This window comes from Ixodes scapularis, unplaced genomic scaffold (genome assembly GCF_016920785.2).
Source record: "Ixodes scapularis isolate PalLabHiFi unplaced genomic scaffold, ASM1692078v2 PGA_scaffold2__306_contigs__length_199485367, whole genome shotgun sequence".
Lineage (NCBI taxonomy): Eukaryota > Metazoa > Arthropoda > Arachnida > Ixodida > Ixodidae > Ixodes > Ixodes scapularis.
In genome coordinates this window covers 143,912,799-143,932,595 of record NW_024609857.1, presented here as the reverse complement: position 1 = coordinate 143,932,595, position 19,797 = coordinate 143,912,799, and the positions used below count along the sequence as shown (strand labels likewise).

The 19,797-nt window shown below is 46.3% G+C and overlaps 1 protein-coding gene across 1 annotated transcript in view; it reads right to left on the bottom strand.

Moving 5' to 3' along the window:
• LOC8023497 (transmembrane protein 135) overlaps positions 1 to 19,797 on the bottom strand; it is a 108,990-nt gene that overhangs the window by 8,564 nt on the left and 80,629 nt on the right. Inside the window, exons 8-11 of the mRNA XM_029987878.4 lie at positions 19,304 to 19,562; positions 16,558 to 16,725; positions 10,381 to 10,521; positions 8,339 to 8,437 (exon numbers count right to left, since the gene is read on the bottom strand). Coding sequence (XP_029843738.3) covers positions 8,339 to 8,437; positions 10,381 to 10,521; positions 16,558 to 16,725; positions 19,304 to 19,562 — 667 coding nt within the window. The remainder of the gene's footprint in view (positions 1 to 8,338; positions 8,438 to 10,380; positions 10,522 to 16,557; positions 16,726 to 19,303; positions 19,563 to 19,797) is intronic.

Sequence of the window (19,797 nt, the reverse complement as noted above, 5' to 3'; positions counted from 1 at the left end):
TGTTACGAAGGTAATCCATACAGCGTTTATTTCAGCTCTATATCACACAAAACAAGAAGAGAGAATCGACGAGGGTCTTTTTTCGACGAGTGTTCGTCAACACTGCCTCGGAAAACAAGGGGAAGAGATTGACCTCACCTCTTAACGTAAAATTGAGGTCAGCGATCAAACTATTATATGGGAAGGGTCCACAAGGGTACCCCACAAGGGTAGCGCGGGCATATTCCATTCAGCATGCCAGCCGGTCGCAGGCAGACAGACGGTCTTGCGACGAAGCAACGCTGCGCCGAGTCGGAGTGCCTGCTAGGCCTATATTCTGAGAGCTTCGTCGGAGCGCGATTCGCGGCTGTTGTCGCTCTTCTCGGGTGTTTGTGGATCCAGCGTTCTTGTTCGTCGTGGTCTGTTTTAAGTACATTTTTTTCTTGCTGCTTGAAGTCGGCACGCGCGAGATGAACACGTAGAAAAATAAACGTTCAGTCAGTCAGAGTTTTGAGAGGAAGGAAACCAAAGGAAATAACCGTTCTGAAGTCCGCCCTGCCAGCCCTGCCCTACTGCGCACGCGCAGTAGTTGCTTCGTTTACCACGCGATAGATGGCGCTTGGCTCTCAGCATTATTAAATTTAGCAATTTTCTCCACACATCTCTCATTATGCTACAAAATGTGGGTCTGAATATTATTTAACAAAACTTTTAGGAAACATTCGCCGGCTATTTACTGTTTACGATCGCGGTGCTGGTGAGGTAGGCTCTTACCCAATAGGCGACGTGGATTCGGCTGACGTGATCCATTTCTGCGGATGCATCGTAGTGAAAAGGCAGAGCTTTCGAAGGAAAGAAGTCGCAAAAGAGTCCAGTTTTCTTTTAAAAGTTCTATAGCAAATCATTTTTTTTGGCTCCCTATTTTTGTGTTTTTGTGTTTCTTTTCACACCTTTTACGACATGCGGTGGATGAAATTAGATTTTAAAATCATTTCATGGTCCCTTTAATGCGCTGAAGTTAAAGGGGCCCTCTAACAGCATTTGAGCGTCGACTTTTTTTTGCAGTTTCTACACGCTAGTGGTCCCGGAAACCCAGTGGGCAACGAAAGAGTTTGAAAATATTAGCGCATCATATTTTAATTTGACAACTCGGAAACACCTCCTCCGACGGTGGCGCCGCGAGGTGCCGAATGCGGTTTGGAGGGAACAGCGCAAAAAGGACGTAGGACGAGGTCGAAGAAACACGCAGACAGGGCGCTGACTTACAACTGAAAGTTTATTGCTCTGAAGAAAGAGAAATAAACACAGAAAGGAGGAAAGGGAGAGAACAAACAAATCAAACCAATAACATGCGGCATCACCCACGCCCACGCTCCGTCACACGAACCTGCCACACTTTCTTACAAAATCAACTTCGTCATTTGCAAGGGCAACCGAAGGAGCGCTCACACACGTGTCAGCTCCGATAGACGCGATAAAAAACGCTTCGTCTATCTCCCTCACAGTTTTGTTTTTGTGACGAGACAAAATCTTAATGTCACGAAATGACGGCGTGCAACCACACCTGTCACAATGAACCGCTAGGTTTCCTGAGGGCGAGGAGCGCAAAGAAAGGGAATGTTCCCTTGCCCTCACGTTTACACAACGCCCGGTTTGACCAATATTCACCACATTCGGTGGGAGTTGATACCACGAGGGCGCCACAGTATTTGGTGCCCCGGTAGACTTCCGGTAGTGTATTTATTCATTCTTCAGCAACGCACAGCGGTCGGTTAAGAAGAGCTTCCTTCAAAGAAGTTTCTGTAGTATGTTTGTAAGAACATTAGTGCACTGTACAAAATAGTGAAATTAACTAAAGGTGGAGAGACAAATGGAAAAGAAGAGGAAAACCGGAAGCGCGCAGGGGTCCGCCGATAGGGGGTGGTAGTGAGCTTGTTTGCAAACAAACATCGGTGAATACACCCTGCCGCAGGACAGGGGGATCTGGTACACGACCCCGCTTACACAGGCGACGTACGGGGTGCGATGTTTGACGTCGCACACAGCGGAAGGGCGTCCCTCCCTACTAACAGCAGCACAAAGGTGTGAAAGCTTAGATGGCGCCGAGAAGACGACAGGCACCTCAAACCTACCGGCAACGCGCTTAATTCGGTGGGACAAGGCATGGATGTACGGAAGCACGACAGGTCTAGTGGATGGCCTTTGTTTTTTCCCAGGACTAGCGTGCCCCCTAAACATCCGAACAAGGGACTCAGCAACACCCCCCACAACCGCCGGAGGGAAGCCCGCAGAGGCCAGCCTATCAACCTGAGTCATAAAACTTGACCCACACTATATGGTGACATGATTTTAACAAAGACGCCCTGAGGCACGACACAGCAATACCCCTTTTCACCAATTTTGAGTGTGCCGAGTCATAAGGAAGTAATCCCTTCTTTGATCTAGGATCATAGGCCCAGCACACGTGTGACGCCCCAAGGCGGAGATTAATGTCCCAAAATTGCAAAGCCCCTTCTGTCAGGACCTCGAGCTTAAAACTTAGGCCCTGGGAACATTCACCATAAATGTCCACAATCTCTTTAACCGTTTCAACACAGTCGTTGTCAAGGCTGGGTTTAAGGACAATGAGATAATCATCTACATATCTTAGCACTTTCAAAACGCGTCCATCCAGCCTGCCAGCAATGCCTCTATCACATCTCGCCAAATAGATATCACTAAGCACCGGTGCTACACTCGACCCTATACAAATGCCACTCTTTTGCAAAAAGGTATCACCCTCGTAGGTAACGTAGGTTGACTGGATGTAGAAATGCAGCAACTCTAGAAACGAACTTTTTGCGCTGTTCCCTCCAAACAGTATGTACCACCAACTAGCCCAACTACATGCCTTGTGCCGAATGCGCGCGCATAACGGCTCTCCCTTTCACTATACGTCACATTCTTTGGGTTTCGTGATTGGCGAGAGCCGTCCCAGGAATTTTGAAGCGAAATAAAGTATATCACACGTTAACCGTCATTATTTCTCTAACGAGTCATTTTTATAGAGTTAATAAAGTTGCAAAGTAAAGTTTAAAAAGGGCGAAAACAACGCCTTGCATTGTTGCTCATGCGCGCCTCCCAGCGGCGTCCGCGACGTACCATCGCGAGCAGACGACAAGTGATCCCTGCACACAACGCGCATCGTATTTTCACTTGTGCGCCCCCGGTCCCGGTCAACTAAAAGCAGTAAGAAGAGCCAGGGGAATCCTTATTTTCCTTTAGTGCTGTGACAGACTTTTTACTGTTCGAGTGAAGTGCGGCGACGGGACCGGTGCCCAACGGAACCGCTCACCAGTTTCTCCCTCCTACTCGCCGAGGTGGCTCCGGTGGCGGAGTTGCAAGAGACGAGTGTTTCGCGGCTGTCGAAGCGGACTGAGGCAGAGACGCGGCGCTTGCGTGGAGTGTCCTCGTACGGCGCGACGCCCAGATCCGCACTAAAAATCCGATAAGCCCGGTAAATTCATCGATGATGGCAACCCGATCCCAAAGCTACGATGGCTGCAACTAGGCCTAATGGCCGACGAGCCGACCGGGCCGACGGGCTATCAACCAAACTCGCGTCCAATTGGCCAACCGCTTTGCTCCAATCGCTAAACTGTTTCATTTTACGCCATGAAGCGCTATGTTTTGCTTATTTAAAGTTGTTTTCTGCAATATTTAATTTGCTAATAACTCACAAAATATTGCGAATTTCTGTAATATTTTTTTTTCCTCGGTGTTCCTGCTTTCATGGAGCTCCGTTTCAGCGCGAACTTCAAACCGGTCAAAAAATTGTTGGTGGGCCCCTTTAATTTTTCGTCTCAGAGGGTGCCGTCTTTCTCCGGATATGCTTGACGACGTCTTGCTTCTTCGGGTCAGCTGCCTGACATTGAACTGTGCTTTCACCCACGTCCCGAGGTGCCCCAGCACTAGCTTGTTCGTTCCACACAGTAATCTGAGCCTTCGCTTTTTATATGTACCACTTTTATAAAGTATGCGTAGTTTATCTTTTGCTGCCGTCAATTGTTTTTGTAGCATATGAGTACGAACCGGGTTCGAACCGGTTTGAACCTTTATTTTTTCACTCCGGAGTTGAACCGGAGCTGAACCGTTTCCCTGAACCGGAACGAAAACCGGAACGAAAAACATTTCGGTTCGACACCCTGCCGCCGCCAGCCGATTCCTTTTACCGGCGCGCTGGCGGCGCTAGAGTAACTGTATAGGCTCTGCTTGCAGAGCCAGAGTATCGAGTTCCTTTTCCTTGCGCCGCCAACTCTGTATTGGCGGAGAAGCGGTCACGTGCACCGAGCTGGATCCAAACTTTATGAGGGAAAACGACCCTGCATGCGCCGAGTTTCGGGCAGAGCATGTTTCTCGCTTCGCGCTTGTTTTCCAAAGTTTTCCAAAGTCTGGGAAGCAGACGACACGGAGGACGTTCGCGCTGCTCGAGTCTTCGACGCTCGCGGAGTGATACGCGACCGGCACCTTCGGGCATTTCGGACCAGACAATCAACGCGTAGCTGCGACTTTCAAAGGAACGACGTTTTCGTCGGCTACTATGTTCTACCGATGGCATAAAGAAAATAGGAGACAAATAACGAGACGACGGCGCAAACGCAGCGTGCCGCCGCACTATATCTTCTCAGTTCCGCACGCCGCAGCACGCCGCCTCACAGCCGTGCCATCCACGCTTCTGGATCTCCTGAACAGGCGCCGGTCGCTTCCCGGAATGTGACCTTGGATCCAACATGGCCGCCCCGGGAGCAATATTGCGATACTCTGCTCCGCAAGCGGAGCATATGCGCTGTTGGCGGCGAGGGCCCGCAGCGCCATGGGGTGGCGCTCCTTGAAACTGACGCGCGGCGGCGAATGGGAGCCTCGTTCCTTAAAACTATGACGCGCGCCAGCCAATAGGAATCTATCTATCGAATTTCAGCTTCACTTTTGGCGAGGAGACTTTAGCTGCCATTTGGCGTAGCTTTTTCCGCGGCTTCAAAGTTGGGAAGCTTCAGATCTTGGCCTCACTTCGCTCCATTGAAATAGGGGAATTTAACTGTCGTTTGGCGCGGCTTTTGGCGCGGCTTCAAAGCTGATGACGTCGGCTCGCTCCACGAGGCAGTTAATGCTTTCGCGTTAAAAATGGTAAGCACAAAATGCTCCCATGCTGATAACTCCTTCAGAAGCCTCGAAAGTATAAAACAAACATCAAAACTATTTCAAAGCTGTAGTGTAAAAGCGCAAGAAGCTATTGAAAACTTTACAGAATGAAGGAAATTTTTTAAAAAATCAGGCGAGCTGGCGAAGAACTATTATAATAAACCCGAGACAGAGGAATCATTTAAAATTAACAGAACAACGAAGTCTCAAGCACAACTTTGAAGCTTATTCTAAAGAGAAATCGCCAAACATACACTTTTATACTGCCTTCACAGATTCAAAACACTCCTCGCCCCAACTACACAGTGAACCGTAACCTCCAACCAAAACACAAAGGACAGAGCACGAACAGAAGAGTACGTGTTGTTACGTGGATACTATTTTCACAGTTTGTTTACCTGTAATATTTTCGCTGTGTTTTAATATTAGGAAATAACCGTCGCAATAAATTGAATAATTAATTTGTTTTTCAAGTAACTGCTTAAATATTGGGTTCAATGGCCAAGTTGTAAATGCAGTTTTGAAGGCAGTCATTTTTAGTGCGAACGTATTAACTGGTCCCATGGAGCGATTCCGGCGTTGTCTGTAGTCGTTGTCTGTAGCAGCGAACAAGGGCACCTAAATTCCCATTGGCTAGCGAAACGGCACTTGAATTTCCATTGGCCAAAAGCACAGCAACGCAGATGTTTCTTCACGGAATCCGTGGAGCCGGCATAGTTTACCGTGCCTGCGCAGTGGGGGAGCGTGATGTCACCGCCGGAGCGCCGTATTAAAAAGGAACACTTGGCACGCTGCTTGTAGGAGTGCGCTGCGTGTAGCAATGCTTTCGCATTCCTACACGCAAGCAGTCTCGAGTGCCTCTGCCAAATTTTAGCGTCTGAACAAATTGAAATAATTAAAAAAAAAGGCAAAGTGCTTTGAGGTTCTCATCAATCTTTCTTTTCTTTCTGCCGCTTGATAGGGCTCGACGCCGCATTTATTAAGGTTCGACTCATTTTTAAATTTTTTTAATGCGAAAGAATTATCTGTTTCTTGGAGCGAAACCGGCGTTGTCTCAATAGCAGCGAAACGGCACCTAAATTCTCATGGGCTGCGACGCGTCATGTAGCTCCATAGCAACGGAGTCATCGTTGCTAAGGAGCCAGCTGAACTGCTGGCGGCGCAGCCGGAAGGGGGGACGCGGATGCGCTGCGCCTGACTTTAGGCCTAACGTTAGGCCAATCGTTGCGCTTTGAGGTCTAACGTCGTCAAACGGTACACGCAATTGTTTGACGTGAGGGGGGGGGGGACGCGGGTATGCGCTGGCCTGACGTCAGGCCTAACGTAAAGCTTAACGTTACGCTATGTGGTCTAACGTCATCTACCGGTACCCGCAGCTAGGGCGATGATGATGATGAGAAGACATGTGATTTCAGCACGTCCCGCGCCGAGCTTCGCACTCCCGCCGCTGCCTCACCCAGCGGCGCAGAAGTCACCAGCGAGCCAGGGCGGTCTGCGCGGCGAACCGCCTCACTCCCTGCCGGCGCTGCGGTCGCTTCTGCTGCTCTCGGCGCCAAGAATGCTTTCCCAATCACAACTCATAAGAAATGTTTAAGTGTCCTCGGATTATTTTTTTTTAACAGATTGGTTTTAGATATTAGTTCTATCACTTATATTTCTGATGCCACCTGATTTTAAGACTTGACCCAAAGGGAGAGACCAGTTTTCTGGAAAGTAAATTTGCAATTAAAGGTGAGGAAGGTCAGCGAAAACGTCATTTGAGAACAGTCCGCTATTGTAAGTGAATTGAATGTAGAAAGGTACATTAAAGTTAGAAATAAAAAAGAAAGATTTTTACCATTCATAATGAAACAGTGCGAATTTTACAAGGACAAAGGAAGGAACTGGACAGGACGAGCGCTGACTAACAACTGAAAGGTTTATTATCAGGAAACCACGAAGAAAACATACGAAAACACGATTCTCTAATCACGATGGAAATGAGCATGCGCCTTATAAAATTGGGTGCTATCTGTTACACAATTCTATATGCGTCATCCCCGATCTAAAAATCCGACCTCACTGTCCAGCAAATTCAAGGAAGCCTGAGTCACGCAGGCTGGACTTCCTTTTTTATTCTATGGGCTTCGACAATCTCTCGAGCTTTTTGGCCCCTGTGTTTATACAACACAATGGCCTTGTCTAGTAACGGTGCACAGGCGCAGTCCCTGCAGTGTATACGCCAAGTGGGAGCTGTTCCTGTTAAAGAACTACTGTGTTCCCGCAGGCGAATGTTAAGGCGCCGCCCCGTCTGTCCGATGTAAACCTTCCCGCACGTGAGGGGTATCTGGTATACTACATACTACATCCAAGGTACATGGCACGAACTCAATGCGGTGTTTTATGGCGCACGGCCTCTCCCCCTGTTTCTCTTCCTTGTTCACGCGCTTTTCTACTGCAGAGCAAATACCGCTTGTTACGTGCCCAGAACACCACATCTACCCCGTACTTCGAGGCGGCTCTTTTAAAGCCACGTGACATGTGGTGCGCATAACCTGCTTTCTTTACTTTTTTGTTACATTTCCCCGCGCCTCACCCTTATTGCTTTTCACTATTGCTTTCGCGGCCGAGGCGATTACCGAACCCGGGAAACCGGCTTCTGTTTGTCTCCCGACCTGGGCGGCAAGGCTTTTTCCCACTCTGTGGGAAATTCCCTGTAATGCCGAATTAGAGCGCAGCACTTAAGGAGGAGGAGGAGAGGGCACGGAGGTGAGGGTGTGCCCTTCCTCCCCCTCAGCACCCTACCCTTCTCCTCTCCTGCTACCATACAAGTTAGCAGGAAATTTTCGCTAAATTTCTCGCTATATATTGCGGTACAAATTCCCTGCTAAATTCAATTGGGACATTTTTCCGCTAAATATAGCGGGAAAATGTTTCCGCTAAATTTAGAGGGGAATTTTTTCCGCTTAATTTAGTGGGGAAATTTTCCCGCTAAATTTAGCGGGTAAATTTTCGTACTAAATTTAGGCTCCGTGTGAACGTCACATGTGACGTCACCCTCGTGATATCACGTGCGTCGTCATTATGGGAAACGTCCCATAATGCAACGCGCGGTTACGCCGACGGCGACGGCGACGCCGTCATTTTAAATATTGAAAAGCTTTTCAACCTTAATAGACACGAAAAGAGCGACAGAACTTACTGCGTAAAAAAGGACGGCACACGACAGAGAATACAGCAACACCGGTGAGCCAGGAATGCAAGGCAAGATCCCTTTGTCCATTCCAGCCATGTACAGGTTCTAGACAAAAAAAATGCGATAGCAGTTATGAAACAACAACAACAGGCGTCTATAACCTCTGAACAATCAAATAAGCAACCATGCTACAAGCAAGGTTCAATTTCATTCTCTACATTTGTTTGAAGAATAATTTGCCAGCTCCTCACGCTCGAATAATAATATATTCATTATATGTGTATCGCTTCCGCTCATCTCAGCGCATTGTAAATGCAGCAGCAGCTGCACGAGTTGGTTAGTCAGTACGCGATGCCCTCGGTACTCGAATGCGTTCTTGTTTGTCTCGCGTTATTCTCACAGTAACGGAAGGTTCACATCTACTCGGAAACGACGACCATGGTCGATGCAAAACACTCGTGCTTCTTACAGTATTGATGATACAATTCAAAGGCATTTTTACGGTACCACTTAGTACAGGGAATCAGATTCTTTTAACGAAAGTTTCATTGAATCCGTGAATGTACTCAAAAGTAATATACCGGCCACAGGTCCACTAAACATCACTTCCTACGCTAGCCCCGCAAATTCAGCGTACCTACCAGATATGACTGAAAACGACCTTTTGAGTATTTATTATGCTGTTAATGACAATAAATAAATCACTCGGAATAGATAAAATTAGCATTAGAGATATCCGCTACAATTTTGATCAGCTAAAACAAATTTTGTTTAAAATATTCAATGATATTTTGCAATACTCCAAAAAGTCTGAAAAGACTTCGTGATAAGGCCCTTATATAAGAAGGAGAAACAACATAAATTTGAGAGCTAGAGACCCATATTCATATTACAGATAATGGCTCATATTATTAAGACAATGGGTACAAAAAATATAAATAATTTATGTGCGACTTTTTTTTTTTTTTTAGGAAGCATTACACAATATGGGTTTTGTCAATCGAAAATTAAACTTTTTCCTTCTGATGACTTCGCGGACTGCAGTCACGAAACACTTCACACAAATAAAATAGCTGGCTCTCTTTCTAGACCTATAAAAAGCATCCGATACTATCGGTCACTCTTTATTACATAAAAACCAACACAGTTGATATTTTTTTCCTCTGCAGTCTAATATATTTAAATACGGCGCAGATTGCACGGTACTATAATTACCACATGATAAATATAATGATGATATCACCGTTTTCAAAAAGATATGTTATCGAAATGGTTTGCAGCAAATTTGATATTTGTGGATGTCACAAAAACATCACTTATGTGTTTTCCAAATCCCCATAAACGTGTTGTATCGTCAACAAACATTTCTTTTATTCTACACAGTGCAATAATTGCAAATGTAAACTTCTACCCTACCATAGTGCTGTTAAATATATCGGTATCTATGTGGACGAGTACATTGTAAGAGAGGACGAATTTACAACCAAAAAGCTGCGCGGCATTTCTGCTTATTTATATAAAATAAACAAAGTCAATAATTTGAAGATAAGACTGCTGGTATTTAAGGCTTTAGCGGAGTCTTCATTGCGCTATGGCATTACGCTACATGGTCACTGCTCCCGATACAAAACAAGATAGGTAAGATATTAAGACACACGATCAATAACATTGCATAAGAAACAGCTTATGATGTATTGAAAACTGGACAAAAAATAAAACGTTGGATATTCTGTTTCTTAATAATTTTGGTGAGATATCTCCCAGTTACAAATAATTAATTCGGTAATAGCTTCAAAATCAAAGTTGATAAGGTAAGATATTTGATGCGCACTGAGAGGTTCGCAATTCCCAAAATATAACACTTTGTAGAAATAGAAAAAAACATATATAATTACATTCCTTCTTCACTTAATTAACTGCGGGTGTCGAAATGCATTTGTATTTAATAGGGTCGGCTGGATTTCTTTTTTATTTTATTTTGGGGGGAAAGGGGGGGGGGGGGGAGGTTACAGCCCGCTATCGTCCTTAACCTTGACTCGAGGCCTCACCTCAACCAGCTTCCAGGTGAGGTAGAGCGCCATGCTGGGGCTCGGGTACCAGAACATGGCCAGGCCGGCAAGCAGGCCAGCGGGAAGTGCGTGCCAATCGCTGGCCCCGTCGCCCGTCCATCGTAGCAGACAGCTCACAAGCTGCAAAGCAGACGCCTCTTTGTGTCAGGATGCGTGCGTCGCACTATCATCATCATCGTCGTCGTCGTCATCATCATCATCTGTGTCAGCACTCAAGCCTCCGCTAAGGTGGACAGCCGATCTTCTATGCGCCAGTCCCCGAACTCGAGGAGTTGTGCGTGAAGCTGTCTTATGATTCTCCTGAACTATTAGAGCCAAATTTTGAGACACGTACTTTTGTTTATCCCCGATTTTAATTCGAAAGCATTAACTGTCCCATGGAGCGAGCTGACATCATCAGCCTGAAGCGCGCAAACGGCTCCTAGTTTCCACGATCACCTTCGGTTTCATTGGCTGGCGCGCGTCGACGGGGCTCCCATTGGCCGCTGCGACATGGCCTCCGAGACCCCGAAGCGCGCGCGCGCTAGTACGCGGCAGACGACAAAAGGAACGAACGAGCGGCTTGCACGCTTTTGCATTCACAACTCATAAGAAATGCTTAAGTGTATCTCGAGTTTTTTTTTTTAATATATATATATATATATATAAAAGCTGCTCATAGGTGGCAAGCAGCTCGAGTTGTGGATAAAGTAACTTATCGCCTGTCGATAAATTTGTGAAATGAACAAGGCGCGAGTTTTCTGTCCCCACCCACCCACTCACACAGCTATATTCAAAGGCGCTCGAAATGCGTAGCATTTATTAACAATACTTGGATTTGGGCTAGTTGGTTTGACATTCCGAAGTATACTGCGCTGCGAAATTAAACTTAACACATAAAGACTTAAACTATGAGATGATATGAATGACAGTTAAGAACTTGACGTACTTGTGAAGCGCTTACCATACAACTGTTTATTTTTCGTTTCTTCTTCCTACTTTATACTCTTGTTTTGAAGGATGAAGAGTGCCTACTAATTCACGGTATTGAAAATTAATGTCATTGCGGGCAATTGTAGACACGGTGTTTTAGGGGACAGTTAAATGACGGAGTTTAAAAGACGCGTATGTACCTGAGAAATCGTGGAAAGGACTGGGACGATTAATGTCTTTTCTGTCATTTGTAGATGTTCCATTTCCATCGTAAACCGGAGACACGGAAAAATAAAAAATAAAAAAAAACGGACAAAACAACAACAAGTCTCTCAAACACAGCTTCTAGTTTGAGACTTGTTGTTGTTTGTCCGTTTTTTTTTATTTTTTATTTTTCCGTGTCTCCGGTTTACGATGGAAGTTCTTCACCAGCTCGCCTGTGCTTTTACCCTTTCTTCGTTTTTTTTCTTATTTGTAGGTAGTTTGTATTGGCAGTGTTTGTGTTTATGCTGCTGGCACCCTTGATCAGATGTTTGCCCTGTTGTGCTGCGGGATCTTTTTAACCAGCTCTATTTCTTTTTGTTTTAAAGCTAATGTAGGTTCACTAACGCACGTGCCATGCCTTCCGGAAGCCATGTGAAAAGCTTCCACGGTTTCGCACTTGGTCCTGTCTAGTGATCGATCTAAGATGGTTGTGGTTTCAATGAGAGCTTCGCAGTTGCATCTTGCAAAGTGTGCTGCGAGGTTACTAGATACCTGCAACTGCCCGCAAGCGTATTTTTGCTCTCTTAGTCTCTCACTTATACATCTCCCCGTTTGTCCTATGTGCAATTTTCCACACGTCAGTGGTATCTTGTATACAACCCCTTTAGTGCAGTCAACGAACTTGTGTTTGTGTTTCACCTTACATGATGCTTGACCTCTTGTGTTGCTTTCCAGTTCATTCACCTTCTTGCATAATTTGTTTAGCTTATAAAGGGCGTATAAGGCCACTCTTACTTCTTGTTTTTCTGCGATCTTTTTCATCCTATGCGAAAAATTGTGGATGTATGACAGCACAACCACTGTTTTTTTTATCAACAAAGGTAAAACCAAGGAGAAGAATGTGGACAAAAAACCAGTGGTGCTCATCGCATGTGCGCATCGTCACATTAGCGGCCACCAACTCGCCAAGAGGTGGTCCTAAAAGTTATGCGCATTTAATCCACCGTAACGCAAGCTGTCAACTATTGCATTTAACTAACGTGCACATGTACAGGTTGTTAAATGAATAGTATCTTAAAACCAGCTCTTCGCGCTTTCGTGTCCATGTGCAGGACGTAGCTTTCGTGTCCGTGCGCGGGACGTGACGTGTCATCATGACGTCACACGACAGTGTGACGTCATTGTGTCAAGTGACGTGTCCTGCCGTCACGTCATTTGTCGCCATAACATCATGATACAGCATGTGGTCACGTGACACAGTGACCTAACGTTCACGTTGTCGCGTGGCGTGAGGTCACGTTACCACAAGCTTCCCGGTTGTCACGTGACGTCACGTAAGGCTGTGACGTCATATGACACCAAGACGCCACAGAGGACTTAGGAGTGCTACGCATTTAGAGTGGCTTTGGTATATACCAAAGAGACAGGCAGAATTTGTCTTATGGTGCGTATAGCCACAGCTTGTTTCAGCTGAACTTGATAAACGGCCAAAGCTACGTCCCCAGCCAGCCAATCAGGGCGTCGGATTGAGTCGAGTGACAAAGTGTCGTCGGAGGGAATGAACTGCTTCCGCTATCCCTCTGCCAAGTTAGGCTGAATCAGAGAGCAGACACACCATTGAGGAGAAGCATGCATTGTTCGCACTGTGATGTGAGACAATATAGTCAGGCGAGGCGGGGGACTATACCGGCTAGTGATAAATCCAGGGGGAACCGACCATGACTCCATGAGTAGATTCTCCTCAACTAATCACCTTTAGATTCCTTGTGCTTCTGCAGCTCGCATCGTCCTCGTAGCTTCACTCGAGAAACCCTACTATTTTCTGCATAAACTTTTGGACGAGCTCCAGCTTCATTACGTCTGAGTCTCTCTGAATAAATAGGAATGGCATGTTTTTGCAAATAGATCCTACGTCATAGCCAGCATTGAATAACGTTAAACAAGAAGCAAAGACAAACATATAACTTATTTCATCGCAGTACTTTCTTTATTCCGAGTAATTGTATTTTTTATTACTGGAAATAAAAAAAGTAATTGACTTGATTACTCACTTACTAGAGATTCAAAGTAACTTAGTTACTTCAAATGGCCGCTGACTGTTTTATTATTTATTGTTTAGTGGAAGTTATCTCAGTGTCATTTGCATTGACAAGTAACAAATTTAATACGTGCAATAGAGAGCTTCATAAATTCACAAGCTGGTGTTTCTTTTCTTCTCTTGATATGATGATATTGGGATTTTGTGTGCACGTCACTGGGGGAGAGACGAATTAAAAATTTTATGTCTAATCCGTAAGCTCAGTAAAAGTATAAAATACTGAGGGTTAGGAAGAGGTCTTGATGATTATAGAAAATAATCATAAACAAGTTCTAATATCGCCAGAAAAGGGTATATATTACAAGCAATTTGGTCACTTATGATAGTAGTACTCCAATAGAGGTCCGCGGAATATATTGGGCTCCGCAAAGGCATCCTAGGGGTTCGCGAAGCCCGGACTCACCAGTCGAAGCCCGGTAATAAAAATTTTGTTTTTCAAATTGAGAAGAAACGTTCCAATTTCGGGGTGAGCTTTCTTGTGTGTGTGTCAACCAGAGAAGTGTATTTCACACTTGTCCTTAGTTATTCGCGACTCCAGCGACCTATAGGGGGCGCCACCACCAAACAAACATGGCGGCTGAGTCCAGGTCGCGTCGGCTCAGCCGGGCCGCCTGAATGGGTGGCGCATTCAATTTAACAATTATTCTTTTGTTGAATGCCCATTTTTATGGGTATTTGAACTGAGACAGTTAAGTTTAGCCGGAGCGCATAAACTTGCCGAGCATAGTTTTGTTTTGCCGGTGTTTTTTGTTCTTTTCATGTCAAACTTTCGCCTCGGAGACTTCGATCAAAACCGAAACTATGGGCTCCGGAGAAACGGTAACTCTAATTAGTTTTGATCATCTAAGGAAAGCGGCGAGGGCTACAAAATTGTTCCACCGAGAGTAATTTTTAGCTAACTCGCATGCCTCGATCATGCGACTTACCTGTCCGCGAAATTGAGCTTTTGTGCCTGTCCGCGTTTCAAGAAACAGCTGCAGTCGTGTGCTCGGTCAAGAACACAGGCTGCAGGAAAATTACGAAAATTAAGCAAGCGCTTCTTGAACCAAGGAGCATGTCAACTCGCTGGCACTTCACTAAGCAGCTGATACTCGTATTTCAATTCAGGTTTTAGTAGCAATCGAGAAGTCATTTTGATGAATATGCGGTTATGTATTATATTACGTACTATGGTCCCACTAAAGCGATATTAGTATGTTCTTCGGGTTGAAATATGAACTTAGTTGACTAACTATTAGGGTGAACTGCTGAATAAAAGTATCTTTGACAGACAGAGAGATACTACTTAAACTTAGCCAATTGGTTCTAGCCGGTAGAACGGAGACGAATGCGGACAAGCTGAGGAGAGTCTTCATCAGAGATTCACTCAGACCTCTCTGAATTGAACTTGACTTCGAATCCTGAACGGATAAAATTAGTATTTTTTGTGGCCGGTCAACCTGAGCAATGTAGACGTATATTGCTGCTGGATTCGACGGGGGTTATAATATAAGTATTGGAGGCGCGATAGATCCTAATGACGAGACAGCTTCAATCTTTGCGAGACGCGTCCCCCACCTTTTGAAAGCAGATAATTTCCCTCATTAATCATATGGAGCGAGCAGGTTTTCTGAATCAAGTAATTGCGAAATTAGGCCAACTCCTTCAATGTGGTCTTTTTCGGCGAGAAGCCGCCAAGATGAATAGCCAACGCACCGGCCGGCGTTAGTGGCTCAAATTAACTTGAAGCTAATCGAGTACAACCAAACTCAAGGAAAGCAGCTATCGAACCTTCCCTTTCACTTGACTGCAACATTGGTGTCCCCTCCAGTGAAGCACTTCGTCTGTCGAACTCAGTCTACTGTTCTACATCCTTATAAAGAAACCGTTTATCAGTTACCAAGCAGTCGTCACTTTGATTGTGATTAGAGACAGACGAGAAATCAAAACGTTTTTCCGTGATTCCTCCCCATCCAAAAAATTGAAAGCACGCGATCGTGTGTTGTGGAACAAACGGGCTTTCAAACACGTGATGGAAAGAAACAATCTACTGAGGCTTCACCACACTAATGAACACTCAGGCAAACTTAAGAAATTTTCGGACCTTCGTCAAATTACATTGCTCGCCGCCGCGCCGACAGCACGCGTCCGCGAAAGCCATCAGAGACCCGGCGGGGCGCGGAGCGACCTGGACCGGCTGGTTCCCGGTTTTCCCGCTTGGCGGCGTCCGTTTTGCTGGAGTCGCGAATATCAGTTTATTAAATCATTATTATAATTACACTTTACCTTTCCATTCCCCTTTCCAAAAACAGGGTCCTCCATCATCTCCGCCGATCCGCAAGGGGTCCACGAAACATAAATTGTTGAGAACCACTGACTTATAACATGTAACAGATTTCGTGCAGGTCTGGTCGTTGTTTTCATGATGCCCGCTTGGAATGTTATATACACCCGGTATTGATAGGCTTAACAATATATTAACCGTATATTTAAAAAAAACGTTCGCACCAGAAAGTAGAATGTGCACGCTCCAAACACACATTCCCCGTCTGCGATCTCCACAACCAACCACGCGTATGTTGTGTTTCATAAATTGGGCAAAGTCATAGCACAAACTCTGATAATGGCACCTGTCAGAAGCCTTTTATTGAGACGTAGTAAAATTCTCCCTACCGAGTTGCAGCCGTCCTTGTAAGGACAGACATATACTCCGTTTAGTCCTTACGATAGGCAGGAACAGACGCTACGGGCCATCCTTGCCAATCCAAGGCTGGGACGTATCTTGGAACTACAACACACTCCGCGCAACGCCGCGCCTCTCCCGAAGGTCACGCGAAAATCACAGTGCACTGGATTAGCGTCGATGGCACGTAACGTCTTCTGCGCTGCATTATAAAGTGAAACAGACTACAGTTGTCAGCACCGTGACCACGACTCCCAGACTTGTTCTCGTAGGCACGTACCCTGTAGATTCCTCCGAAGGAGCCCAGGAAGACGCCGAGCCAAAGGTTGTCCGCCCTGTACAGGGCCCGGTACAGGAAGCTGGGGTCGCTCAGGATTCGCTTTCGCATTGCCACTAGCCGAAACAGGATGCGGACGCCGCAGCCGACCAGGAAAGGCCGCACGAAGCCCTGGGCAGGCAGAGTACCGTGACATCGGGCTATTCGGAGAGCAAGTTCGTCTGCTTCTTGCTCAGCGGTTGCTGTGACGTCAGAAGGACTCCTAGTTCTGATTGGCTTTGATTGAAAGGACAGTAGGTAGACCTTAATGCTAGATGCCTCGAGGTCTACCCACTATTTTTCTTTCTCAATCAGCCAATCAGAGCTCGGCGTTCTGACGTCATCGCGACCCCTATGCAAGAAGCAGACGAACTTGCGCTCCGCATACTCCTACCGCAGCCGACGCGATGATCCGGTGGACCCAACCAAGCCGCGCCGAAAGTGCATCGTCAAGGCGCTTGTCCAGTGCTGCCACTAACGCGTTACTATTTTTGGTAACGTAGACAAGGTACTCGTTACCGTTCCAAAAACAGTAGCGTATAACGAACTTGCGTTACATATTTCGAGCAACGAGTGACGTGGTTACGTTACTTGTTACGCTTTCCCGAGACTTCCGAACAAAATTACCCTTTAATATTTCTTTTCGCATTTCCTGGCGCCTGGTCATACGAGTCGTTGCGCTCATCCCACGTGCCTTTAAAATTTTACCAAATTTGAAGGTAGCTTTTGACGCTCTGTTAAAACTGTCGAACGTTTTAATTCATAAATAAAAAAAAAGAACACAAGAGTAACGTGTGTTATTTTTTTTTCACTAACAGTGACGGTAAGACGTTACTTTTATTTTGAAGTAACGTAGGCCGGTAACACGCTCCTTTCATTTGCAAGTAAGGCTAACGTAATTCGTTACTTTGTTTCTCCCGTAACACCTCCAGCACTGCATGCGCTTATCGCGTTTTTTGCTTTTACTGTCTCCAACAAAACAAATCACACACAGCGAATACGCCGCGATCCTGCGTTGTTTCCTGTGCGCGAAATCTGTTGCTTCCAGTTTGGTGTGTACGAGTGGCATCCGACAACTTCGGATATCGAGAGCAATAGCCTCCCACTCAGGTAACGCACACATTTCGTCGACGGCTTCACCGGCCCGCAACCGGGCGAAGACATGGTTACAGTTGTAACGTCTCAATTTCTCGGCATGTTATAATACAACTGCGTTGCGACAAATATACGATACGAGCAGATGTTTGAGAGTCGTTCGAAAGTGTAGGCGCATGTTAAGGAATATTGCTTGCACTTTTGACGACTAAACCAGAAAGTATGTTCGAAACACGTCGACGCCTCATAGGGGAATTTCCACTATTCCCGTTTTTTGTTGTGTGTGTGTTTTGTGTAAATTATAATCATAGGTTGATGCACATCAACGGCACCGCGTTACCAGCAGTGTACACAAAGCAGCCAAATTGATCTTAAACAACGGACATACAAGGTGCCATAGTTTCGAAACCCCACGGTAGTAAAACAGATCTTGCTAAAAACTAACTGAACAAACGCTATCCGTATTTAGCCAAAGACCTGGACAAATTACGTGCGCAACCAAAGACAGCGAATGAGTTAGCTCAGACACACGAGGGAAACGATGGCCGAGGCTACCGCACGACAAGGTGGACACATGAGCAAGCGTCGTGAGTACGTGCACTAGCCTTGACAACTCTTTACTTTCGCACTCTCAGGTAAAATCTGTACTCAGTTTGTTTAACACAAGTCGGCCAGGTAAAATCAACCCAGCGAGAAGAGACCGCAGAGAAGACGGAGATAAACACGTGCTGGTCCTTGCCCGTCTGCGTCCCTAGGTGTCTCTTTTTTGTAGTAATTATTGCAACGGTCCTAAATAGAGTGTCAGTTAGAAAAAGTGAGCTGAAAAACCAGGAGCTTCAGGGGGCTCTTGCACCAGAGCGTGCCCTTCGCATTTTATTTTCCTAACGCTACGTTAAATCTTATCACTCCCTGAACAAGGACGGCAAGGTGTTTCTTTTCGATGTTCTGCCTTTAACGCGAGCTCGTTGCCTTCCACCACGCTTTGGCTGCGCGTGCACACTCGAAGGCACCGACATCTTATCGAAGGTAGGAAGCTCGCACCAGAGACGCGACAGCTATACATGACTACACATGACCTGCACTGACGTCCCAAGAGCATCCATTGTGACCGCCTTGCTGCGGAGAGCGTGCGGCGTAAATTTTATACCATCGAATGCGATTTTACCGGCAAAAAGTAGGAATAACCGCCAGCATGGTGCGATGTCGTTACGTGCAAACCCATGCATAGCCACAGCCGCCTCTATACTCACAATGCCTAGCAGTTCGACGACGGAGCCATAGAGTGCCCGGTCGCAGATTTGGAGCGCGAAGACCTGTTAGCACAGAGCATCAAAGAGTTATTTCTCAAGGAACCTGGACGTCAGCGCACAGCTTTTGAAGTGGCGAGGACCCGAAGCACAACTGTTCGCTCGGAAGAAGCGCGTTTCGGCGTCTCGCCGCGGCGGGGCGCCAGACATGTGGCTCTGCTCTCGTCTCTTGTCTGCCCCTCCACCTTTTTTATTTCGGCGGCCGCTTCTCGTTGCGATCTGCCAGGCTTTGCCAGTGAATAGGAGGCTACGGTACAGCACACTTGAACGTGAGTAAGCAAAAATCCGAATGCCGCGTTGATGCTCACGTGTGCCACATGCGCGAGGCAACCCCTCTTGTGCCCGCAAGACCAGTGGCGCGAGTTGAGTCCCAGGGCGGCCAGCTGCTTCTGCGTCCAGGAGCTCTGGTCGTCCAGGACCTGCGAGGCGTACGCCCAGGCCGCCTGAAGCTCCTGCGTCGCGGGGCCCGCGTTGTCCGACGCGTCCACCGACGAAGGCGGGGTGGGAGAGCCCAGGGGACTAGGGCTCGACGATCCCTTTACGAACTCTTCCTTGCCCACAATAAATCTGTGAGGAGAGCGCGGAGACACGGTAAATGCTGAAGATAGCGCTGTCTGTACATAAACAGGGCTATCCAATCATAAAAAAAACATATTTGAACTTGTTATGTCAAACAAACTGTAAAAGACACATCCTGCACATTACTGGATAGGTAAGGTTCAAGGTTCAAAGTTCTATAATCCTTGAGAATCTTTTTACTCGACATGAGCACCATGTGTCGCGCGACAAATATAAAAACGGT